Source organism: Syzygium oleosum, unplaced genomic scaffold (genome assembly GCF_021117445.2).
Source record: "Syzygium oleosum isolate NSW1041296 unplaced genomic scaffold, Sole_v2.1 Sole_v2.03, whole genome shotgun sequence".
Taxonomy (NCBI): Eukaryota; Viridiplantae; Streptophyta; class Magnoliopsida; order Myrtales; family Myrtaceae; genus Syzygium; species Syzygium oleosum.
This window is the reverse complement of record NW_026607487.1, coordinates 4,143,206-4,169,270: the sequence shown is the minus strand read 5'-3', so window position 1 is coordinate 4,169,270 and position 26,065 is coordinate 4,143,206. Positions and strand designations below refer to the sequence as shown.

Here is a 26,065-nt window from a genome sequence, read left to right as displayed (position 1 = left end):
TTAAAGAACATTCACTATGACTACCAAATAAAAATTAATTACCGTGGGGTGCAATGAAAGTTATTTCCAATTAAGGAAAATTGACACTACTAAGCTTCTTTATTTGGTGTCCTCCACAAAAACCAATTTTCTTTGGAGTTAGCAAAAGTTTAAGGCTGATCTACAGTAATAAAGATTATATCAACTCCCTTATTTGTAGAGGTTTGTTGAATGAAACGAATTGGATTCTTATAGGAAGCAGTTGAAAATTTTACTCTATAAAGATAAGAGTAAAGATATACCTTGCAGCTCCCCATCTATGATTAGGTCAAATTTCAACTAGAGTGGAATAAGCAAGTTTATGAACATTTAGTGTGGATGCACATACAATGCGTATGAAAAAAGAAGGGTAAAATCAGTTAATGTATATCTTATGTACAAATTGCTTGGAAGTAAATGGCGAGAATCGGGTCTTATAGAAGATTGATACAACATAGATGAGTAAAATACTTACTGATAACATTGGCGCTGGGTATATAGAGAGATTGCGAGATAGAATTTCATAAATCTCAAGGGACTCGTTGAGTGACCAAACGCTGATAATGAACCAGCAGCTGAACAAGGCGATGAGCATGGTGGTGTTGCCCGGGGAAGGTAGCTTTTGGAGACTCTATTGGGCCGGTTCTGGAGAAGGTAGGAGTAGATTCAGCAAGTACTTCAGCTTTCGGCGGTTGGACCGGTCTGACTGGTCTGAGCGTGGAGCTAAGTTGGACAGGTGGTTCTTCAGTAGAGTCCCGCCGCTGTTGTTAAGAGCATCAACGTTGAGGTCGCCAAGGGTGGCGGCAGCCCGTGACGACGGAGGAAGCTTGAGTTCTCTGCTGGGCGGGACGGAGGGTGGCTATATTGAAAGGTGAACCGCCTCGCGCACCGGTTTAATTGCCACTAGGCTCCATTCTTTTTTCCTATACCGCAGCTGCAACATTGACGGCTTTGTCAATTTTGTAAAATGCAGATTCTTTAGGTTTTTTACTGTCGGTTTTTTTTTTCATGTATTTTATATTCCTTTTTCATGTTCATTACAGTGCCCGGTGAGTTGGGGGTATGGCCAAATGCCAAGTAAATGAAAAGAAGACTAGGGTTCTCTCGTACGCATCCAAGATCGATGCGGTTGATCTTGAGCTAAGCTTGAACTAGGCTAGTTTTAGAGTAATATCCTTTGTAGTTAATTATCAAGAAATTATGTTAGATATTACATCAAAGTACATTGAAAATCACTAATCAGGTTATTGTTTTGCTTACCTAATTGAACGATTCTAGTGGAACAATGAAAAAAAGACGACTTTAGCTTTACTCTCGAAAGAACATTAACATTATTACGTCGTTATTACGTGACTAAAGATATTTGATACACGGATAGTTTTGTCTTTTAGTAAAATTGAAATCAAACAAAAAGAAGGAAAAAAACATGTAACAAATAATCTTAAATGAAGCGCAGGATCCGCAATGAATAATGTGGTCAATTCAAGACTGATCAGAGGTGCCGGAAATAAAAAATAAGTGAAAAAAGTGCGAGCCTGATATTAATTAGGGAAAAATATTTTTAGGAGCTAACAGCGTTATGGAATTTTAAATTCATATCCAGGTCAAGTACTAGACACATGTCGGAGGAGCGTCATTGGGGATCTCAAATATTCTGCGAGGCATCAATCGAATTCGACATGTGGCTCCACATGTGTCCCACATCACATGTAAACGCTATCACCCCGCGTCTTTCTTTGACGCGCGAGGTCTCCTGTCCTGATAAATGGAGGAAAGGCACGTGGCAAGTAATAGTATATACCGAATCCCACTTGAATATTGTAATGGTAAATTACAGTTAAAATGTGAAAAAAGAAAAAAAGATCAGTTATTTCCTGCGTTTTTGAAAGCTAATCGGATCTTGTCATGCCTAACTTCTCATCGATCAAATATCGACCACTACATTTAGTGCTCATTCTCGAACACTTACAAGGTATAGTAAGATATCAAACAAAAGATATCAAACAAAAGACATCGCCAGATGATCTCAATCTATATGGTTCAAAATCCTTTTTTTTTAGAAGGGTATAAGATGAATCTTGAAGTTCTTCTTTGGATTCAAATCATTCGGTCCTCACATGGTGCGAGAGATCACAAAGGTTCAATTTGTTACACGGAAAGATGCAGGTCAAAAGAGCATCAGAAAATTGGCAAATGATAGGCAACTTCCTAAAGTAGGTAGCGTGATTGTGAACACTCTCACCTCCTCTCTCTCTCTCTCTCTCTCTCTCTCTCTCTCTTTTTGCTGCAAAAGGAGCACTCTTTGCCTTTTGCTCTATCCCTTTCCTCGCAGCTGATGATTTTCAATTGCCAAAGTTTATTCAAAGAAGATGAGTTCCCGGCTTTTTGGGTGGGACCGAACCGGACTCATGGAGAATGGCTTACCCTGATCTTGTACCCTATGATCTCGCCACATGGTAATATCCTACCACAACACCAGCTCCTTTTACAAAAGCAACGAGGACGGACTTAGGAGAGGCGACTAGAGAGAGAGAGAAGGGACCACATGCGTGTCGGTAAATTTAGTAAGGACGTTCCTCCGATTCGTGTCTCGCATTGGTTGGCCTGTCAAGTCGATCAATGTAATTCAAGACTGTCGTCTACTAATTGGTACTCACACTCTCTCATTTCTCACTTTCTCCCATCTCCCACATTCGGCCTCTCTCCCGCAGAACAACTCGAGACTATCGTCTGCTGGTTAGTCCTCGCTCGCTCTCTTTGTTCTTCTCCTCATCGCCGAGGCTTTGTTTAGGGTCTCCTCTGCTCGATCTACCGCCTCTCTTCGCATCTCAGCTCGCGGAAGGTAATCCCATTTTCATCTCTTATTAGCGTAGCGTGTCGTTTATGTTTGTCGCGACCGAACTCCCGAGCCCTTTTTTAAACGACATGCAAAAAAGGGGGGCTCGCCTGGTACGTGCTAAGTCTAGGTTCGGGACTTAACTCGGGCTCTCCCAAGCCCATACCATATCGCGACTTAGGGTTTAAGTGTTTAACATGCAAGTGGTTTATATCAAGGAGTCGCCACTAATCGATTTGGGGTGGGCCGATTAGAAACCCAAATAGGGTGATGGGAGAATCACCCTATTCCTACGAACCAGTGATTAACTAAATTCGGGGACTTGGTTACACTAGTTGGATAACTAATGCCCTTTCGGTACCATTTTACCCTATTCATTTCTGAAAACATTTGTCAGGCAATTTGGATTGATTTTAGGACCTTTCTCCTAATATGTGAGGTGATCAAGCGAGTGCATAATCAGGAACGATCAGCAGTCAGGAACACAGCAATTCATGCAGCCTAAGGTTCTAACCCTAACTAAGTTAGATGACATTCAAAAACACAGCATTCATGCAATTGTATTAAAAACATGCATAACAATACAACGGTAATAAAAACTAACATGCAAATATTACCGCGCAACCTCAGGCTTGTCTAATTTAAATAAGACAAAAACTTACAAAATAATATCACATTAGATTAAAACAACAACAATATATCACATAAAATAAAATAAAAAAAAATTTAAAAAAAAAAATAAATAAAAATAAAAATAAAAAAATAAAATAAAAAATAAAATAAAATACGAAATATTTTTTTAAATAAATAAAAAAAACAAATAAAAAAGAAGAAAGAAAAAGAAAGAAAAGAAAAAAAAAATTTGAAATTTTTTTAAATTTTTTTTTACAAAAAAAAAAGTAAAATAAAATAAAATAAAAATAAATAAAAAAAAAAGGGATCCGGACCGGGTCGGAACCGACCCGGGTCAACGGATCCGACCCGGTCGTTGACCCGGGTCGGATCGGCTGAACCGGTGGGAGCAGCCCCGTCGAAGCCAAAAACGGCCTCTCACCGGCCGACCCAGACCGGCGCCGCCCCCAAATCGGCCTCCTGGGAGTAAAACCAAGCCTCTCCACCCACCGGGGTCACCGTCCGACCGCCGTTCGCCGGCCGGCGACCAAAACAAAAACCGGTTTCATTGAGGACTTTTGTCGAACAGATGGTGTGCGCTTCCAAAAACAACAAATCCTGACCTGTTCCGGCGAACCGGGAGGATTCAAGCGAATCAACCTACCTTCGGTGAGGACACACGGACGGCGGGGGATGACGGTATGGGCCGGGATTCGCGCGAAACGGCCGGCGCGAGTCCCGGCCATACCGAGCAGAAAAACAGAGCAAAACAGAGGCGGTTCGGGCCGGACTGAGAGCTCACCGTCGACGGCGCGTCTGGGGGGCTTTCCGGTTGATCGGGGGGGCGACGGCGACGCGGCTGGGAACCTGCAAAAACCGACTTTCCCTTCTTTCTCTCTCAATTTTCTCTCTTTCTCTCTCAATTTTTCTCTCTCTGTTTCTCTCTCCATTTTGCCGACCGGCCTCTCTCTCTCTGTGTCGCCATTTATAGCCGGCGACGACGGTGCCCCTCTGCTCCGTTACGTCTGTGATGACGACGGTCTGCACCGGCCTACTCTGGCGCGCGACTTTCGCGGCCATTTAGGCCGGTGCAGAAAGGCGGGATCGGCCTTCAAGGAGGCGCAGAAGCGCACGAACAGTGAGCCGAGAGGGAGGAGGAGATAAGGGAAGCCGGGACAACGGGGAGGACGGGACTGGCAATTAATGCCAGTCCCGTCGGCGTGCTCTCTCGGCCTTCCTCTGGCCAGATAGCGACGGCGAGGAGCGGCGCCGCCGTGCGTCGGCGTGACGTCGCGAACAGGGGAGAACAGGGGCGAGAGAGCGACCGGCGAGGGGGAAGAAGAAGGAAGGGCTGGGCCGGGCCAGGCCCAGCCGTGCGGGGGGAAGAAAAAGAAAGAAAAAAAAAAAAAAAGAATGGGCCGGGGCCCAGGCGGGGGGAAGAAAAGGAAAAAGAAAAGGGCCGGGTCGGCCCGGCCCCGACCCGGCCCGACTCGAATTTTTTTTTTTTTTTTTTTTTTAAATTTAAGAAAATATGCTCTAATAGGCCCTATTAATGCACATATGCCTAATGTCAATATGCAATGCATTTAAATTGAAATATTTTTTTGTTTTAGGAATTAACGAAATTAACTCCTAAATTTTGCAATTAATTTTGGGCAAATTAAAAATAGGTGTCAACAGCTGCCCCTCTTTGAAGGTGAGCTCGCAGAGTTTGAGCTCGCAGAGGTTACGTTCAAAGATAAAATGGCACCTAAATTTGGCCCATGCATGCTCGATGAATGTTATTTTTGGCGAGACCGGAGTCCCATTTTTATGATGCGATATAAGATGATGCATGCTAAAGCAAATGAAAACATACCTAGGGCTACTTACCTTGCCGAAGGGTAGAGTAATTCCAGATAGTTGATATTGTGTGTCGAGGACCCGAACCTGTCTTCGGTCGCCTTGACGGAAAAAATGGTTTGTCTAGGACCCGAACCTATCTTCGGTCGCCTTGACTGGATTTTGTTTGTCTCGGACCCGAACCTTTCTTCGGTCGCCTTGACTGGGGGAAATCGCTTGCCTAGGACCCAAACCTATCTTCGGTCGCCTTGACTGGATTTCATTTGTCTCGGACCCGAACCATTCTTCGGTCGCCTTGACTGGGGGAAATCGCTTGCCTAGGACCCGAACCTTTCTTCGGTCGCCTTGACTAGATTTCATTTGTCTAGGACCCGAATCTACCTTCGGTTGCCTCGACGGGGAAATCGCTTGCCTAGGACCCGAACCTTTCTTCGGTCGCCTTGACTGGATTTCATTTTGTCTGTCTAGGACCCGAACCTTTCTTCGGTCGCCTTGACTGACTGGATTTTGCCTGTCTAGGACCCGAACCTTTCTTCGGTCGCCTTGACTGACTGGATTTTGTCTGTCTAGGACCCGAACCTTTCTTCGGTCGCCTTGACTGAGGATTGCTTTGACAAAGTACCTGGGGGTCCTCGCCCGAGGATTTGATGGTTTGCCCGGTGGGTCCTCGCCAAGGGTCTTGAAAAGGCTCAAACGATGAGCACCAGGGGTCCTCGCCCGAGGATTTGTTGGTTTGCCTGGTGGGTCCTCGCCAACAGGTCTTGAAAAGGCTCAAACGATGAGCACCTGGGGGTCCTCGCCCGAGGATTTGTTGGTTTGCCTGGTGGGTCCTCGCCAGCAGGTCTTGAAAAGGCTCAAACGATGAGCACCTGGGGGTCCTCGCCCGAGGATTTGTTGTGAACATGGGGGTCAGTCCCATGCTCAGAGGGTGAACAACGGGGTCAATCCGATGTTCAGAGGGTGAACAACGGGGTCAATCCAATGTTCAAAGGGTACCATAACAATCGTAGGTACATGGATTTCTGGAATCAGGCATGGGTAAAATGTACTTATCTGGGCACGTTCCTGCCTCTTAAGGGCGTGTCTCCTGTCAGACAAGTTTTTCTTTGTACAAAGACATACGTATTCATCGGAGAAATAGACAACTGAGGCTATTCTTGAATATCGTATGAAATATCTTGACTAGCTAGTCAAGATGCTTTTCTTTTTCAAAGAAATACCCTGTTTACCTTCTGGGTAGTTTGAAAAGAAATTTGATGAAATACCTGGGATTTCTTACCCGGAGGTTTGATGTATCATCTGCTGAATACCCGACCTTTTTCAGGGCATCTCTTTTGTGATGATAATGAGGGCTTCTCCAGTGCCCGAATTTTCGTGTTCTATCACTGGGGATTAGAACTCTGAGCAGCAAAAGCATGCTGTATCAATTCCACTTGGGGAGCGGAAGAAATTTTCTGTGACATCTTTGGAGGCGCTCCAAAGGGCATATGTTCTTTGAGTCTTTGAGGATATTTTACCTGTCAAAGAGAGTTAGCGCAAACATGCATGCATTCATCAAGGATAGACAAGCTAGGCTATCCCAGAATGTGTATTTGAAAGTTCATGCATGATGGTTTTGCCATGCTCATCACCAAACATCCACCGAGGGTAAATCAAGACAATTTTCGCTTGGGAGGTGGACTTCTCGAGATGCTGAACGAGGGATTCTCAGTCAAAAAGGACTTTCCACTCGCTCTCATTGAAAAGGGCTATTTGTCCCGTCCATTAATGCGGGAACATCGAAAACACTCAATCTGACCACTATCACATCCGTAAGGGTCTGAGTTTTCTCGCAAGCGGTACGACGCTGCCAATCTGAGAGGTCTTCTTCAGGGTCGTAATGTAGGCTTGGTCAATGGCTTAACGAAGGAGACTGTCCGAGTCAAGGCCATGAAAAAAAATATTCTGCAATCATCTCCGGGTTTACAAGTCAAGAACCTGCAAAACGAGATAGAAATAGTCTTGCTCGCACTTCCTCGAGCGTTGTTTATAAACATTTGAAATTTCACGTTAAATCAAATGCCCTAATCAGAAGAGACTTCATGAGGGACGTAACGTGGGCTCGGTTCACAGGTTGAGAAACGAAAGGATCGTTAGGCTCAAAAATGTGTGTAAGGGTGAGAGTTGGTGATCATCTTGGCATTGTCACCTGTCTTTTTCTTCATCATCAGGATCCTCTTGGACAATTCCCTGGGTAATCCCGTGTTTTAGCATCTTTGACAACTTTTTCTTGAGGAGCTTATGCGTCAAGCATTTTCCTGGATACCATTCTATCATGTGACAGATCTTTGTCAAGACAGAGTTCCTAAAGTAGGAATTTGTATCGAAGAAGAACTCAAGTTTAACCCTTTGGGGTCGTCTTTTCATCGTTTTTCTTCTTCTCCTTTTTCTTTTTCTTTGTTTTTTTTATTCATGGGCATTGGCCTTGCTTTTACCAGGCACACTGCTTTTTCATGCCCCTAGTTTTCAGCATTTGTTTACTGCTCTTTTGGTGTTGTCAGGACTAGCCTAAACAAGTTTGAGCAGACAATGTTATTAGGCTCTTGGAGTCTTCATCTTGATTCGGTACTTTGGACCCTGATGCTCAAGCTGTAGTGACTTTTGCCTTGCCCCGGTGTAGGGGATGATCACCAACTGGGTTGGTACGAAATGAAATCGCCGGCTCGATTGGGCTAGCAAGGGATATAAGTGTATGGGATAGAAGAAGAACCGCTCTTCGTCATCCTAGGGCACTTAAATTATTGTGAGAGTTCATCTGCAATAAAAACACTCAAAGATTAATGCAAATGAAAGCAAGAAAATTTCTATTCATCTTTTCACCTTGTGTGAGCTGATGCAGCTGATGATCATAGAAAATTTTAGATATTACAAACTCCTCATCCTTCTTGTCTTGCTCATCACTGTTATCAATAAGATGTTGGCATTTTGGACAAGCTTTAGTTTGCTGCTTCTCTCTTGACAAAGCCCTCTTAGCCTCGACTGTTCAGCCGTCGATGGTGTGCTTGTCTTGGAGGACTCTGTCGAGGACCGCCGGATCCATAAGGACGACGAGGCCGAAACCACGGGAGTAGTGATCGAAAGGGAGGGACGCTCTTCTTGCTCCCTCTGAATTTGAATTCTCCCTGTGATGCTGATTTATCTCAAGCTGCCCCAATGTGGGGTGGTTCTTGACAGGGGTGATTTAAAAGGAACCTTCAAGTGTATGGGCTCAAATGGCCAAGCAAAGGATTAATGGTAGTGTATGGGGCAGAGAAATGAACTGCCTCTCGTCATTTTGGCTACCGTACCTTATGCGAGAAATTCCTTTACCTTGTAGACATGAAACATTTTCGCTCATCTTGCAAGGATTTGGTACGTGAGAATGTGTATAGACTAAGGATTGCCTCTCATCATCCTGAGACACCTCGTTCAATACATCGGAGCAGTTCGATACCATTCGTCGAATTGTCCAGATTTTCACAGGGAATTGGTGAATTAAACAGGTAAAATTACCATGCGAAATTCTTTCCAAAAGACATGCAATGCACTTGGGGGAAGGTTAAGCATTTATTTGCTTTAACATGTTTCCTCTTTCTTTTGATTCTTTCAACTCTTAAAGTTTTAAGGGAGAGAAATACTTACCTGTGCTGCAGCGGCAACGAGGTAAACCTGTAAGATAATAAAAAAGACCATGTTAATGAATGGCTCTTTGGGGAATAGGAATTGGGAACGATACAACATTACCCTTCGTGATTCCCTTCATTTGAGATCAAACTGACAACTCTTTGAGTTTTCTCAGATGTTGATAATTTCTCCTAACAAAAACAGGAGCTTATGTTAGAAATGAGAGGATTGAGGGTAAATTGAGAACGATACAAATTACCATTCTTCCATTTTGCCTTCAAAGCTAGCAGAGTCTTTTCTACTCTTTACTTTGTTCAGCCTTCTCTGTCTCAGTCTGCTCCTCCATATTCTTGGTCATGAAGCTCGAATGAGATCCTCTATAATTAGGGGTGCTCCCAAATAGAGGGTTCTATTGTCAGGGCATGCTGTGTCAATGCGGTTCCAGCATGTTGAGAAGTTTCTTGTGGATGCTCCGATTCTCGACTGCACAGGCATGTGCAATTGCTTGCGTGGAGAACTTCGCAGCAAAGCTAATCTCTACTTTAAAGGTTTTTGACGAACATGGGCATGACTACCATTGAGACTTCTGTGGTTGTCAGGATCGGCCTTGACGCCATTTTGTCATGTGCGAAGTCTTTTCCAGCTGCTTACACAGGATCTTTACTCAAATTTGTCCTATATAAAAAGAAAGAATGTGTCATTTCTATGCTAAAGTGGATGAACTTTAGGAACGAAATACACCCTTTTTTATGGACTGGGGGATTGCATGCCCCATAGTCTACTCTTCCAATTAAGCACTTCTTCGTCATGCTTCATTCGAGAGGTCCCGACATTGGTGCTCTATCCGGCACGCTAGCACGTCAGAGTCATGTTCCCCAGTTCATTATCGGTAGTAATGAAATTTGCCCCATGTTTCATTTGAAGGTTGGATGATCTTCGCTTGGACTGCTCCTATCAGATGAGTTGGTCCGCGATCATTACCAGGGGCTGATGTGCTCTTCAGTTTGTGTCATTTCCAAATGTCCCTTTCGTAATAATAAATCAAAAAGGAGTATGCTCTGAGACACGAAGTGAGCGAGTTAGAAAGACAAACAGGTCTATGAGCATGCATGCTTTTTCACCACCGTTCTTTTTCGCCCTTTTGAAAAATGATAAAACGTTTGTTTTATTTTCAAAAGTTTAGAAATGAGGGAGCATGAGGAAGCCCGGGCCTCAGAACACTTTCCTTTACATGGCTGGATATCATCAACGGGCCGGTTTGGGATACTTCCTCAGGCCCTCAAAACAAAACATTTGTAATTCTTTTGAATAGTTCAGGCGAATTACATTTGTTGGAATGAAAATTGCAATACTAAAATTCCAAGCATAATTACAAATTCAGAAAACTGGGAATTCTAGAAAACAGCTGAGACTTTAGAAAGCAAGAAAAGCTCCTACATAGGAGGATTCAAACTATTAAATATGCCTCTATTCTAAAGGAGGAAAATTGAGTCTTCAGTTTACTCAATGATGACATCCGCGCCTCCTGCTTGATTGGGTGGTGCATTGCGGAATGAAAACATCTTTGCATCCAGCAATTTCTGGACCTTATTTTTCAAGACAGCACAGTCGTTGACGGAATGTCCCATTTCGCCCAAATGATAGTCACATGCCTTGGAGGAGTCGTAGTTGGGGAAACGCTTAGGATTTTCACGCTTTGGCTCTTTAGCAAGCAACCTCTTTTCCAGGAGAATAGGCAGGATCTGAGACATAGGCAAAGGGAGTGGCGTGAACTGCTTTTTGTTATTTCCCCTTTGGGGCGGCTTGCGGCTTGAGGCCGGTTGCTGTCCACTGCTTATCTGAATCATTGGGGAAGGACGAACGGTTTGGGTGTATGCAACATCCGCATCTGTCAGGGGTTCTTTCTCCTTCTTCATGTCGAGTTTCTTGCTTGTGGAAGTGGGGTCTGTAAACCACCCCTCACGCAATCCCATTTCGATTCGTTCGCCCACAGGAACAAGACGATTAAGGGATTCAGCAGTGGCACCAACCAGGCGGTGTCTGTATTCATATGGAAGAGACTTTATGAACAACTTCACTTGTTCATGATCAGTGAGTTGTGGGGTAACCTGGACGGCCAAGTTTCTCCATCTGGTGGCATACTCTTTAAAGGACTCACTCTTCTTCTTCTCAGCGCGTTCCAGATCGTCACGAGTGAAGGTGACGTCAAGGTTGAACTGATAATGCTTGAGGAATGCATCAGCGGCATCATCCCAAGACTTAAAGGTATCCACATCCTTCGACATATACCATGTCAGGGCTGGCCCCGTCAAACTCGCTTGAAAGGTCTGAATCATGAGGGGTTCATTGTCAACGTACTGGGTCATCCGCACATGATACATGTGCAAATGATGTCTGGGGCATGAGGTACCGTCATACTTCTCGAATTCCGGCATCTTGAATTTTTCCGGTACTTTGACCCGTTTGTATATAGACAGGTCAAGTGGGACAGCATTTTGCGGGCCTTGTAGTGCTTTCGACATCTCCTCGACCTTTGCAAGGCGTTTGTCCTGTTCTGTCATCGGTACAGCTTCAAGTTCAGGCTTCTTGACAGCAAGGGGAAGCGGATCGTCCTCCAGCAGGGGCATTTTACTGTCACTGGCAGAGGCTTTGTCTTTTCCAGTAGACGGTGGTGATAACACCACCTCAACTGCTGCAGGCGTAGGTGTGAGCTTGCCATGAATGGATTCCACCTGCTTTGTGAGATTTTGGATCGCATTGATGACCATTTTCATCTCATCTTCCATGTTGTTGAGACGGACGTTTTCTTCGGCCATTTTTTGTAGCTACCTGCGAAAACGCTAATATGAATGAGTATAATGCTCAATAAAGAATCATTCTATGACTTAGTCATATTATTATTGCGTATTTTCTTTATTTGCAAAGAAAAAAATAAGCAAAAAGGGTTTTTATTAATATTAACATTACAGGCGGCGTCCCCGGGGTTCGAACCCCGGTCGCCTCGGACCGTGACGCTACATCCCCGGATACCACTGGGCCGAAGGCCGCGATGGTGTCATCGAGGGGCAAAAATTTTTATTTAAAGCATAAAAAACGGCCCGAGTTATATTAACATTTGTACAACCCATAAACATTTTTACAGGAGATAACCAAAATTCCCGAACATAATTACAGGGAAATATAAAAGACAGGGTTTTTAACAAAAGGGCGCCATTCCCGGATACTTATTTTATAAATGATGGGGAAATCACGATCTCTCGGAGGCGCTTATTTTTACGGACAAGCTCCGCAATAAGCGTATCCCTGGTATATAGACTGCAATCAACAGGTGGCCTAACATTAACCAATCAATTGAATATGTAGGCCGTATATATAAAAAAATGAGAAGGGATAGAATATATACCTTTCCTTGAACCATGGCAATCGCAACAACATGCACATGAGGAGTGAGGTTCGATTTCTATTTAGACTGGCTCAGCAACATGAAGTTAAAAGGGTGCCTGACCGTCGCAGTCTCGCGTTGGTGTCAAGTCCTTTTAACCTCGGCCAAATCGAAAGGAATATCTTATAGTCACGCGAATAGCGGCTAAAGATACTTCTTTACGATTTTTAGAAATAAATTTCGGGGAAAAGAAAGGCAACCTCTACATCGCGGGCTCGCGTTCGAGGTCGTATCTTTCTTAACACCATCCTAACATGCCCTATCGCGGCCCAGGTCCGGCAGCGTGGTTGTGTGTGCAACGGTGTAGTGCTAAATCATTGAAGCATGCACAACAAATTATAAACAATCAATTCGAACCTGCAAGAACAAATAACACCTTAATGTCAGTATCGTACCTGGAGTCCTTGCTGCCAAACAAAAATTATTTTTGAACAGGATAAAATTTTGGCCTAAGTCCACTTTGAAAAAATGCAAGTCCCCAGCGGAGTCGCCAGTCTGTCGCGACCGAACTCCCGAGCCCTTTTTTAAACGACATGCAAAAAAGGGGGGCTCGCCTGGTACGTGCTAAGTCTAGGTTCGGGACTTAACTCGGGCTCTCCCAAGCCCATACCATATCGCGACTTAGGGTTTAAGTGTTTAACATGCAAGTGGTTTATATCAAGGAGTCGCCACTAATCGATTTGGGGTGGGCCGATTAGAAACCCAAATAGGGTGATGGGAGAATCACCCTATTCCTACGAACCAGTGATTAACTAAATTCGGGGACTTGGTTACACTAGTTGGATAACTAATGCCCTTTCGGTACCATTTTAGCCTATTCATTTCTGAAAACATTTGTCAGGCAATTTGGATTGATTTTAGGACCTTTCTCCTAATATGTGAGGTGATCAAGCGAGTGCATAATCGGGAACGATCGGCGATCGGAACACAAAGAATTCATGCAGCCTAAGGTTCTAACCCTAACTAAGTCGATGACATTCAAAAACACAACATTCATGCAATTGTATTAAAAACATGCATAACAATACAACGGTAATAAAAACTAACATGCAAATATTACCGCGCAACCTCAGGCTTGTCTAATTTAAATAAGACAAAAACTTACAAAATAATATCACATTAGATTAAAACAACAACAATATATCACATAAAATAAAAAAAATAAAAAAAATTTTAAAAAAAAATAAATAAAAATAAAAAAATAAAATAAAAAATAAAATAAAATACGAAATATTTTTTTAAATAAAAAAAAAACAAATAAAAAAGAAGAAAGAAAAAGAAAGAAAAGAAAAAAAAAATTTTGAAATTTTTTTAAATTTTTTTTTTTAAAAAAAAAAGTAAAATAAAATAAAATAAAAATAAATAAAAAAAAAAAAGGGATCCGGACCGGGTCGGAACCGACCCGGGTCAACGGATCCGACCCGGTCGTTGACCCGGGTCGGATCGGCTGAACCGGTGGGAGCAGCCCCGTCGAAGCCAAAAACGGCCTCTCACCGGCCGACCCAGACCGGCGCCGCCCCCAAATCGGCCTCCTGGGAGTAAAACCAAGCCTCTCCACCCACCGGGGTCACCGTCCGACCGCCGTTCGCCGGCCGGCGACCAAAACAAAAACCGGTTTCATTGAGGACTTTTGTCGAACAGATGGTGTGCGCTTCCAAAAACAACAAATCCTGACCTGTTCCGGCGAACCGGAGGATTCAAGCGAATCAACCTACCTTCGGTGAGGACACACGGATGGCGGGGGATGACGGTATGGGCCGGGATTCGCGCGAAACGGCCGGCGCGAGTCCCGGCCATACCGAGCAGAAAAACAGAGCAAAACAGAGGCGGTTCGGGCCGGACTGAGAGCTCACCGTCGACGGCGCGTCTGGGGCTTTCCGGTTGATCGGGGGGCGACGGCGACGCGGCTGGGAACCTGCAAAAACCGACTTTCCCTTCTTTCTCTCTCAATTTTCTCTCTTTCTCTCTCAATTTTTCTCTCTCTGTTTCTCTCTCCATTTTGCCGACCGGCCTCTCTCTCTCTGTGTCGCCATTTATAGCCGGCGACGACGGTGCCCCTCTGCTCCGTTACGTCTGTGATGACGACGGTCTGCACCGGCCTACTCTGGCGCGCGACTTTCGCGGCCATTTAGGCCGGTGCAGAGCAGGGGATCAGTTCAGTGAGGCGCAGAGCAGACGAACAGGGAGCTGAGAGGGAGGAGGAGATAAGGGAAGCCGGGACAACGGGGAGGACGGGACTGGCAATTAATGCCAGTCCCGTCGGCGTGCTCTCTCGGCCTTCCTCGCCGGATAGCGACGGCGAGAGCGGCGCGCCGCCGTGCGTCGGCGTGACGTCGCGAACGAGGAGAACAGGGCGAGAGAGCGACCGGCGAGGGGAAGAAGAAGGAAGGGGTTGGGCCGGGCCGGGCCCGCCGTGCGGGGGAAGAAAAAGAAAGAAAGAAAGAAAAAAAAAGAATGGGCCGGGGCCCAGGCGGGGGGAAGAAAAGGAAAAAGAAAAGGGCCGGGTCGGCCCGGCCCGACTCGAATTTTTTTTTTTTTTTTTTTTAAAAATTTAAGAAAATATGCTCTAATAGGCCCTATTAATGCACATATGCCTAATGTCAATATGCAATGCATTTAAATTGAAATATTTTTTTGTTTTAGGAATTAACGAAATTAACTCCTAAATTTTGCAATTAATTTTGGGCAAATTAAAAATAGGTGTCAACAATGTTGATTTGTCGCTTTGTTATTGGAATGATCGGCTGAACTAAGTGTGTTCTGGGGCGGCTGCTGAATAGCAGAGGAGGGGTCTTTTATTCTCTCTTTGGAATCGTCGTTGCCTGCTAACGAGGTATGTCACCAGCTCATATTTGACTTTGTTGAAAACAAGGAAAGCCTTTGTTTTGGACTTTAGATGTGGCTAATCCTATTACCTCACTGTCTGATTGTTTGGTTGCATTGTAATTCAGTGTTGGTCTTTTATTAAACTAGAATGAGTCGGCATGCAACTGCGCTGGATTCTTATTGCGCGCATAATTGCCAGAATTGGCTTGAATCTAGGGGCCATCCTTTTATGCATTGTGAGGTTTCTCTGTGTATGAAGGTCCTAGATCAATTAAATATATAAAATGAAGCAGGAAAAAAAAAAAGTGGGCTGGTTCTTGGGTCGTTTAGTTCTGTTCTCGGTTTCTTTCAAAAACCGAGAATCAGTTTAGTTCCAGGTTCTTGATATGGAACCTATTCATCTTGAAACTGATCACCCTAAGAGTAAGTATTCTCTTAATGAGATTTCATTCGACGATTTTACCTCCCTACAGAGCATTCCAAATGAGTAATATTCTGTTTTTCCTCTAATCATTGGACCAGATAATCCTAAAAACTATATACCCTTTCACCTCAAACTCATTCTCTCCCTTCAAAGCTGTAAAAATTGACGGAGTCTTTACTTACAAAAAAAAGTAAATGAGGAATCAAGAAGTACAGTGAAGGTTTGAGCATTTTGAACTATACTGCTACTTTTTACCTGATCTCAACTCGTGATGGTTTTAATCATCACAATAAAAAAACATACCAAAATCCATAGTATGATATACTTCTTAGGATCTTTTACATGATATCATGCAGTGCGAAAAATAAATTAGATCTTTGATATACGCACATGAAAACGGTTAAACACATTGAATCATACTCGCATATTAGGAGATTCACCTAGCTTTACATCACTCATATCTTACACCCTTTTTGTTACAAACTATAAATTCATTCTTTGAAAAGAGATTAATCGATTTAATCTGACTTATCACGAATTAAGCTAATAATCCTGTTCTTCTTCCATTTTATTGGAGAAGAAAACTTTGCGGTGATATTCTCAAGGTGGGGCCTCCAACAAAAAAAAAAATGGGGACACGCGCTCAAGGCCATTTTTGCCAAACGTTGGTCCTCTCTGAATTTTCCTCAGCAGCTTCCCTTTACTTTCTTCTTCTCTTCTCCTTCTTCTTCCATCAAATCATTTCTTAATTTCTAATCGTTCGGACTTCCAAGAAAAAAGGGCAAAGTCTGAGTAAGACATACAAAGGGATGCAACTGTTTTGCTTCTGGTCATTCCTTTACGGTGCTTGTTGCGCCGATTCTTCTCTCTATGCTTGCATTCTATCATCTCAAGAAGAAGAAAAAGAGTGCAGAAAAAGAGAGCACCGAGGGGCATCCGCTCCTCCGTTTGGTATCAATCAATTTTCAAAATTTGAAAGTTTGAAGAGAATAACTCGGTGATTCATATCAATTTATAATAGATTCATGTTACATGAAATTGGTAGCATGAGAGGTAGTGTGAAATAAATAAAAGAATTAACGACCATTTGTTTATTTCTACTTCACATTTCCAACTTCATTAAATATTTGACGTTTTTAAATAAAATTAAAATATTAAATCACATTTGTAATCACTAGCTAGGTCCTTTCTTCGCATCTTCCGCACATTCCTAATCCCGTTTGAACTCAATTATCAGCTTCCAAATGACTTTATCAAATTCTAATTGTCAATAACCAAATAAAAACGAACCAATGCTTAGATGTTTAAATACATGCAATGTGCTTGTACACAGATTCAAGTTCTTATGTCCCAATTCCCAATTAACAGAGTAACGTACGTTATTCGTGAGTGGACCAAGCCAACAAATTTGACTTGACTAGTGGGTGAGGTCCAAAAGAAGACCATGCAAGGACTAAAAGCATATGCAGAAAAGCATCTCTTGTTATTGATCAATACTTATATGCAGCAGAACAGTATCTTTAGTTTCAACTTTTCCCCTCAGGTTGCCATGGACAAAGGGCAGAAGAGTGCAGAGAAAGAGAGTGCTAAAGGATTCATCCCTCAGATAACCCCTGGAGGAGATAGTAGCCAATACGACGTGTTCTTGAGCTTTAGAGGCTCGGATACCCGCAAGGCGTTCACCGATCACCTCTACCATAGTCTGATCAACGTAGGGACTGTACCAATCTACGTGTTCAGGGACGATAACAACATCCCAATTGGCGAGGAATTTGGTTCATATATTCTCGATGCCATCACACGGTCTAAGATTTCGATCCCCATCATCTCCAAAAATTATGCATCAAGCAAATGGTGTCTCCGCGAGCTCATTCATATTATGGACCGCATGAAGAGCACATCACATGTAGTGTTGCCCATTTTTTATAAAGTGGATCCATCACATGTTCGGTATCTAAAAGGAAGTTTTGGGGAGGCCTTCCATTCAGGTACAGAGCGTTTTAATGAGAAGGATATCCAGGAAGGACAGCGAGCACTTAGCGAAGTGAGTTACTTAAATGGTTTGGAATCAGAGAAATTTGCCAACGGGTACTTCACTTCGATCCGAACTTTGTTTTTTCTTTTTGGCAAGTAATTTTTCTTATTCACACAAAACTGATGAAAATATGGATGAACTTCTTCCACCACAAGCTCACAACCCCAAAATGTCCCCAATGAACAACCATAATGCCCCAAAGACAGCAAACACTGATACTCCCCAAGATGTCCCTTGAAAACTAAACCAACAACATCTAAAACCAAAGTATCCCACGGTGCCCAAGAATTTTACAATTGTCTCCATTCCAGAGCTAAAAACAAAGAGACGACAAACCCTTCGGGCCAATAGTATCAATCTCTAAACGATATGTCTACAAAGGACTCCAATGCTCACACTTCCAAAGCTTGTTCACCACCAGACAAAATCGACCTCTTATTGCCAGCGGCGGTTGGCTCAGTGAATCAGGATCGAATGCTTCGCATTAACCATGCCTAGGTTCGATTCGCACTGTTAGTATGATCCCATTGGTAGGCGATCCGAAAGTCAAGTATAAGTCCTCAATGTGGGCTTTTGGGAGGCCTCCGGCCTTGAAATTGGGTAATCCCCCTCCTCCTAAACTTTTTGTAACCACAAAAAAAGAAAAAGAAATTGACCTGCAATCCTTAACTCGTCGCAACCTTAAGCCTTATAACAAACATTATACTTCTAAAGACTCTTAATGGGCACGTGCACCACCTTATATCATTCCAGCAAGATCTATCTATTGGCATAAAAGAAAGGGGCAAAAATGAAATGACTGCCCCGTTCATCTCCCATTGTTATTTGTAATTCCGAAACATCTTGTATGTTAATTCGCCCCATCCAGCCTTCACATTTATGTGGGTGTCTTTTATATTAGATTAAGTATAATTACGAAGTTATCACGAGTTTTGTTGTTTGACAGGCATGAAGGAGAATTAGTGAAAAAAGTTATCAAAACTGTTCTGGGCAAGTTGCAACATGATTTTCAGCTTGATGTTACTAAACACTTGGTTGGAATTCGTGATCATGTGAACAAAATTAGAAATTGGGTAGACACTTCTGTCAGTGATGTTCGAATGATTGGAATCTATGGCATGGGGGGGATTGGTAAAACGACTCTTGCCAAGGTCATCTACAACGGGCTGTCGAATGATTTTGAGTATCGTAGCTTCCTTTTAGATATTCGAGAAACAGCTCAGCACAATGGTATTCCTCATCTACAAAACCAACTAATTAAGGAAATCGAGCCAACTGAACGTCAAATTTGGAACGTTGATGATGGAATTAATGTGATCAAATCTAGATTGAAAGGAAAAAAGGTTCTTCTTCTTTTGGATGATATAGATCACTTGAATCAACTAAATGCTTTGGCTAGAGAACGTAAGTGGTTTATGCCAGGAAGTACGATCATTGTTACAACTAGATATAAAGCTGTTCTGGATCAATCTGAATTCAAGGTAGACTACAAGTATGAATTGAATGGATTGGATGAGGTGCATTCTTTGCTTTTATTTAACAGACATGCATTTCGTACGGACCATTCTCCAAGGGACTTTGAGGATATCTCTCGTGATATCATATCCACCATGGGTGGACTTCCCTTGGCTCTTGGGGTAATAGGTTCATATTTGTATGAAAAAACAGATCAAGAAGTATGGCGTGATGTGCTAGAGAAATTAAGAAAAGAACCACATGGAGATGTCCAAGAAAAATTGAAGATAAGTTATGATGCATTAGACGAAGGACATAAGGAGATTTTTCTTGATATTGCTTGTTTCTTTATTGGCAAAGAGAGCAAATTTGCAATATACATGTGGAAGGACTGTGGATTTTATCCAAGTCAAGGAATTGAAGAATTGAAGCTGAGGTGCTTTATAAAAATTGATGAGGATGGAAAGTTAAGGATGCATGATCAATTGAGAGATCTTGGAAGGAAAATTGTTCACCAAGAAGGACCGGCTGAGAGACGTAGTAGATTATGGGTCAACCAGGAAGCCTCCAGTGTTCTAATGGGAAAAAAGGTAAACACATGGCGCTCCTTTTTCTTTCCCTCTCCCTCATATTTTCATACATTTAATCTGATCTATTCTAATCTTTTATCTAGCATGATAACATGCTCTTATTTTTTAGGAAAAATTTCCATCTTGATTCATGTCCATCATAGATTAATTGTGACAGCTAATTAAGGATGAAGAAGTTATATTCTCTCGTGATGGTTACCAAATAGAATATCTCCAAATATTCAGATTCATTAGTGTAAATTAGATATGTCAAAAATAAAATGAACAATAAGTTTAAAGTCTTTCAACAACAATTCTACACTAAAAATCTTGTTTAGTAAAAGGATGTAATTTTTCATATTTAGTAGAAAATGTTGATAATCTGAAAGACTACAATAATATAGTGATGAAGTATGAACATCATAAATCAAATAAAGAAGATTAATTGGTCCATAATTATACTAGATAATAACTAATAATCAAACAAAACATCAATATTGAAAAAAATGGGGAATTATTTGTTCTTAGCAGTGTAAGGAATCAATCTTGTATCATGCGCGTAATCTATATACACAACCGCGTTCCTTAATCACTAAACCAGCTGCGTGGGGTTGCCTCTCAGACATTTCAGCCAAATCTTTCATAGAAGTGTCAACTGTACCTTATATTGCTTCTGGTAACTTACTTCTAATTCTGAATCCTAAAGAAATTTACCATCTAATAAATTGCAAAGAAAAAACCGACTCCCTAGACTTGTCTCTTTAGTGTTGAACCAAAGTGGCTGGGCGCCCGCTTTGATCCAGAATTGCACCGCTACGCCATTTAAGCGATTAAAGTCAATAAAAGCAATATGGAATTTTTTCACCAACTTCTACAAATTAAATGATCCGTTTTGGCAGGAAACTTATAGAGTATGTTTTGACTTATAAGATGTAAAATGAAGCAGTATCTTAAGCAAAATGGACGTATGCATCTTCACTTTTTTTTGGGTAATACAAATAAGTATATTTCTCCAGAATCTTTCATATGGCAGAGTTAGCTAAAAGATATTGCCCAGCATTGATAACCTATTGTCCCATATGTTAGAAACTTTAATCTAACCATTAGACCATGAAAGGAAGTTAATGAACATGGTTGGTCTAAAAGCAACTTTTTTCCAACTCCTGCCAAAAATCTAAAATATTATTTCAATCCTAAAATGTGCATTGTTAACTAATGTCCCCACATCACTTTTCAAAAATACTCTACAAGAAATATTTCGGTTTTCAAACCAATGATTACACATTTCGCAAGAATAATTGATAAATTGAAGACCAAGTGCTTCCTTAGCCACTTAACAGGTGACCCATGAGGACTGTTTAGCAAATTCTTTTAAAAAGAATATGAAAAGTTTATATGAAAATCAACAAGTCAACATTTGTATGTTCTAAAAGGTTTCATGAATTTCGCCTTGGATAAAAGTCAAAAGTGTATGCGCCAAAAAATTCTAAAAAAGAAAATGGTAAAACACTAAGGTGCGTTTGTCTTAGATTTTCTGAAAGCAAGAAGTAATTTTCTTTTTACTTTCATGTCAAAATTTAAAATGCTGTTTAAATTTCGAAAATTCATCAAAAAATTAATCGTGAGTTGTTGTGTTAACGTTTATATACAGCGAGAGTAGAAAGATAACAAATTGTGCAAGTCCAAGATCTTAAAAAGCAAAAACTAAAAAAATTAAAATCCAATCTAGACACTCAATTGATTGATTTGATATACAGGGAACTGAAAGGATCCAGGCAATTTGTCTCAAAGACCAGCTCCAGACATACACAAATGAACAGTTTAAAAACTTACAAAGCTTAAGGTTCCTTCAGTTGGGGCCGGTGGCTTTAAGTGGAGATTTTGATAAACTGTTTTTGGAATTAAGATGGCTGCAGTGGTTTAATATTGAACCCAACCTATCTTTTTCGGCAACCAATTTGCATCTACCGAAATTAGTGGTGCTGCAATTGTCAGATAGCGATATAACAAGGCATTGGAGAGGATGGAGTTCGGTCATGGTAAGATGAAAAAACAAACATCCTACGTGATATTTTGTTCAATTTTTTTTTGTCGATCGACTTATTTTATGACAGCTTGTTCTCCTTTATATAGGAGGCAAAGCGGCTGAAAGTTCTCCAACTTTACTCCTGCCGATTTTTAATGTATACTCCTGATCTCTCGGCTTTCACAGAGTTAGAGATTCTCGACTTCACATTCTGCACGAGCCTGTTGAAAGTCCACCCTTCTATTGGCAAAGTCAAGAACCTTGTTTCCTTGAATTTGCGTGATTGTCAAATGCTCGATGAGCTACCAGAAGAAGTGGGCGAACTAGAAGAACTAAAAGAACTTATTTTAGATATCACTCGTATCAGAAAGATTCCTACATCAATCGGTTCTTTGAGGAAGCTAGAGAAACTGAGTGCCTGGTTGTGTAAGTCAATAAGAGAAATCCCTAGCTCAATTGGGGATTTACAGAATTTGCAATATCTGATCTTTGATCAATCTGGGCTTGAAAAGATACCTAGTGCTATTGGAAGGTTGAAAAAACTGCGGACGCTATGTCTCATGAGTACACAGATATCAGACCTGCCAGAAAGCATTCGGAATCTTTCTTCTCTCCAACACCTTAGCCTAGGGAGCTGTTTCAAGCTCCAGTCGATACCGGAGCTTCCTCCCAACTTAACGTATCTGACGGTCTCTAGTCATAGTCCTAGTTTGCCACAACTTTCTTGCCTAATCCACCTAGAAGTATTTGGTCTTCATGGATGTCCACTTGAGCACATCCCGGAGCTTCCCTCAAGACTCTTGAAACTTTCTGTTTCTCAATGTCATAAGCTGATATTGCCTAAGCTTGAGAGATTCAAGTACTTGGAAGAGTTTTCAATACATAACTGTAATTCCATTGAAAGATTGGACCTTTCACAATTACATTGTCTGAAACGATTACAAGCTAGCTATTGCGATAATCTAGTTGAAATTCAGTGCCAGGATAATTTCTTCTTGAAGGAGATAAAAATGTATGGGTGCAAGTCCATTGAAAGGCTGATCCTTCCAGAATTACACTGTTTGAAGGAATTAACGGCTCGCTATTGCGACAATCTGGTCGAAATTCGAGGTCTTGATAGCGCGGAGTTCTTAGAGAAATTGAATGTCGCTCATTGTGGGTCCATTGAAAGATTACCTGACCCATCATACTTCACGACCCTTAAAGAGTTTTACTTCCATAGCTGTCCCAATCTACGTGGTGAAGAGAACCTTAGAGAGATTCTTGTCTTAATGAAGCATAAAGATAGCAATTTGAAATTTTAGAGAATTTCAAGATGAGGTATTCGCTTGGTGTTACGGAGGTTCCTAGTGTTGAGGAATCAAGGTCTTGTACACACATGGATATCACAAGATGCAAATCAATGGAGACTTTACCAGAATTGTCGGATGTGAGAAGTTAAAATCTCTAGGGGTATGAGACTATAAGAAACTTAGTTAGCTTCGGGGACTTGAATAGTTGGATTTAATTTATTTGGATATTATTGGGTGCGACTCATGGGAAACGATACCAAAATTATCTCAACCATTGCCCTCCATGGCATTAGGTTTATAGATCTTGTCAAAGCCATAGTGGAAGCTGCTCGAATCATGTCTTTAACAGAGGCAAGCAAGTAAATTATCATTTTTCTTCTGAGATTCATAATCTACTTTTCATCACTATCTTCTTTTGACAAGTATGTTTTCCTTGACAGGTTTCTCTACTTTCATAAATTCTTAGTCTTAAATAATTGGAGTGGGGAAGTTGGTGGTAGAAGCTGACATGATGCTTAAGCCAAGATCAAAATGTAGATCCAAATATGGGTCTACGTACATTAGAACACATCGATCATCTAGTAAGATTCTTCATCCTTTAATGACTGGCATGAGCAAATAAAGTAATACTTTTCTCGAAGCTATATTTTTTTTAGAATTATTTGCTCGACATTGGGTATCTGTTTGATCTAGATTTGCCAAAATGTACCTGCTGTTGATTGCATTATAGCAATGTTTTTTCAGTTATTCTTCCTTTAGCAGCTTTCGCTGAGGCATTAGCGGCTTTATGGGGTAACGAATCAAATATCGACATAGGTAAACAAGAATTACCTAGTGATTTACAATTTCCCTCTCGGTAAACCCAGGATTTGAACTCTTCATCTAGAGGCTGATGATCTTTTGCTACTCAAACTAGTATTTTCCTTGAAAAAATCCTTGGCCATTTTAAATTCCTTTTATGAACTCTTTTATGTGTCAAAGTTGACTAATGGCAGATATCTTGTTTAGAACAAACGCCTTTTGAATCAGGTATCTTATTGTTCCCTCGAGCATGAATTCCCAGTAAGTATGAGAAACTGAGCTAAAATAACGATCAAGATTCAAGTTTTTCATATGAGCGATTAAAAAAAATGAATAGAAATTTTGGCTAGTTTGTTTCATATATGATTGTAGACAGGCTTTCTACACCCAGTTGTCAGACTGTCGTTTTGAAAGATTATCAAGCGAGGTAAACCGATGCTTCTTTTGTGACAGGTCTGGTTGGTCTATTATGTAATGATGAAGGCTTACTTTTGGACTTTGATTCAATGAGCTGTACCAATGACCTTTTGCATAATTGGGACAATTTTTTGCAAGGAGCTCAAAAATTAGCTAATTTGTTTGCATCCCATTTGATCTTATTATTGTCATTGCATCATTTTATCACATGATTGATCTGGTTCTGGCTAGGTTGGCTGAGGAAGTTCAAATTCTATCCCGGAGACCGATCAAAATGAAGAGGAGGATGTTGCCGAGGAAGCATCAACAACAACCGAGGGCCATCTTGCGTGCCAACCTTGAAGAGGCTCATGGTCCAACTAGAGTGTCCTGAGGAAGTTTTTTATGCTTGTGAAGATCGAAACACTTGATCTGGTCTCAACACCACATACCTGAATAATTGTGAATGTATTTGTTCTCAATTGGATCTGCTTTCTGTATGCTTATTAGGTTCTACCTCTCTGTGTATCAAATACATACCTGTTGATTTTTCTGCATGCTACCCTGTTGCAGAGCTGTTTCACGGGGTTGCGTTCTAATGATATCACTCTTGAACTCAGTGAGGCTCTGCAGAGAGAGGTATACACCGAGAGTCGTACCATAACTATGAAAGAGTAACTTTTGTGCTTATACTATATGAGCTATGGAATTTCACCTGAAAATTTATATACTAGGATGCGTGATGACATTCTCCTCCATTTCTATTGGTTTATAATCGTGATAATATTCTTTGAATGTTGTCATATAGGTTCCTGACTCGATGACCTTAGTTCTCATGTATGAGACGAGTAAAGTTAAAATTCACCTCCTACCCAACCATTCTGTATTGCAGATTTTGCTAATTCGATATTGCAAAATAACCGAGTAACAATTTTCTGTTCTGTAGTTTAGGCACATCACCTTTTCAGCATAATCATATCAACATCAGTTCTGCTCCTTAACACAAACATGGAAAGCGTTGCTAATTGCTTACATCTCCCAAGTCTGTTGTTTCTTTTTCATCAGCCAATTGATGAAGTCTCTTTCCATTGCGGTCCAACTGCGAACTAATCAAAGATACCTAGAATGTGTGGCAAGATATGCCCCTAGATTTTGGTGTTGGTGCAGATGATGTTTATGCATCTGTACCTTATCATTCATGAAATAATTGTGATGCTATGATCTCAACCATCTTCATTTATTGATAACTAGTTAATCCTATCCTTCTTGTGTAGATTCAAGCTGCATTTCATGAAATTCAGAGAAAATTCAGAGAAAGTCCTCTAACACTACAGGATGGAGACGCGGGCAGGAATGAGCAACGTCACGAGACATTATGGAAAGGCGTTTCAAAGTTCTTCACTATTGGCGTTTGTCATGTGCTCTGTGTTGTTAATACTCTTCATAGGATTCTTGATATAAAGCGGCCTCTTCTGATGTGGTGCAGTAGCCCTTTGCAAGCTTTGACATCGTGCCATTCTTTAGCAAAGGCCGAATCTCAAAATGCTTGCAGGAAGACCGCATGTGCAGGTGGTAGTTAAGCATAAAATCAAATTTGTTTACAAGATAACTGTCTAGATGTCCACTTCAAGCCACAATTTTTTGACTGGAAGAAAAACTTTTTTTCCTGGAAAAGGCGAATGTTGTGGAATCACCAAAAAATCTGTCAATTGCAGCCACGAGTTTGATTGAAAAGTTTTCCAAGAAGATGGTAGCTTCTCATTTGGAAGAATTTTGATCACAAAATCTAAGTGTTCATTAGTGTACAATCATCACCCTAGTCTGGTTGCCTATGGAAAATTCATATCCT

At 41.4% G+C, this 26,065-nt stretch overlaps 1 protein-coding gene across 4 annotated transcripts; it reads left to right on the top strand.

Annotated features, from left to right (window-relative positions):
• The first annotated feature begins 2,552 nt into the window (after positions 1 to 2,552).
• On the top strand, positions 2,553 to 24,835 carry LOC115663935 (disease resistance protein RUN1-like). Of its 4 annotated transcripts, none has more exons than XM_056309774.1 (6): positions 2,553 to 2,860; positions 17,186 to 17,730; positions 18,624 to 19,722; positions 21,459 to 21,740; positions 21,835 to 23,600; positions 24,469 to 24,835. In XM_056309774.1, exons 2-5 carry the CDS (start codon positions 17,192 to 17,194, stop codon positions 23,029 to 23,031), a joined length of 3,117 nt encoding a protein of 1,038 aa, XP_056165749.1. In that variant the 5' UTR covers positions 2,553 to 2,860; positions 17,186 to 17,191; the 3' UTR covers positions 23,032 to 23,600; positions 24,469 to 24,835. The 4 variants fall into 4 exon arrangements, with proteins under 4 accessions (XP_056165749.1, XP_056165747.1, XP_056165748.1 ...); XM_056309772.1 differs by lacking the exon at positions 2,553 to 2,860 and having other exon boundaries at positions 16,624 to 17,730; positions 21,835 to 23,378; positions 23,460 to 23,600; XM_056309773.1 differs by lacking the exon at positions 2,553 to 2,860 and having other exon boundaries at positions 16,624 to 17,730; positions 24,469 to 24,684; positions 24,790 to 24,835.
• The last annotated feature ends 1,230 nt before the right edge of the window (positions 24,836 to 26,065 follow it).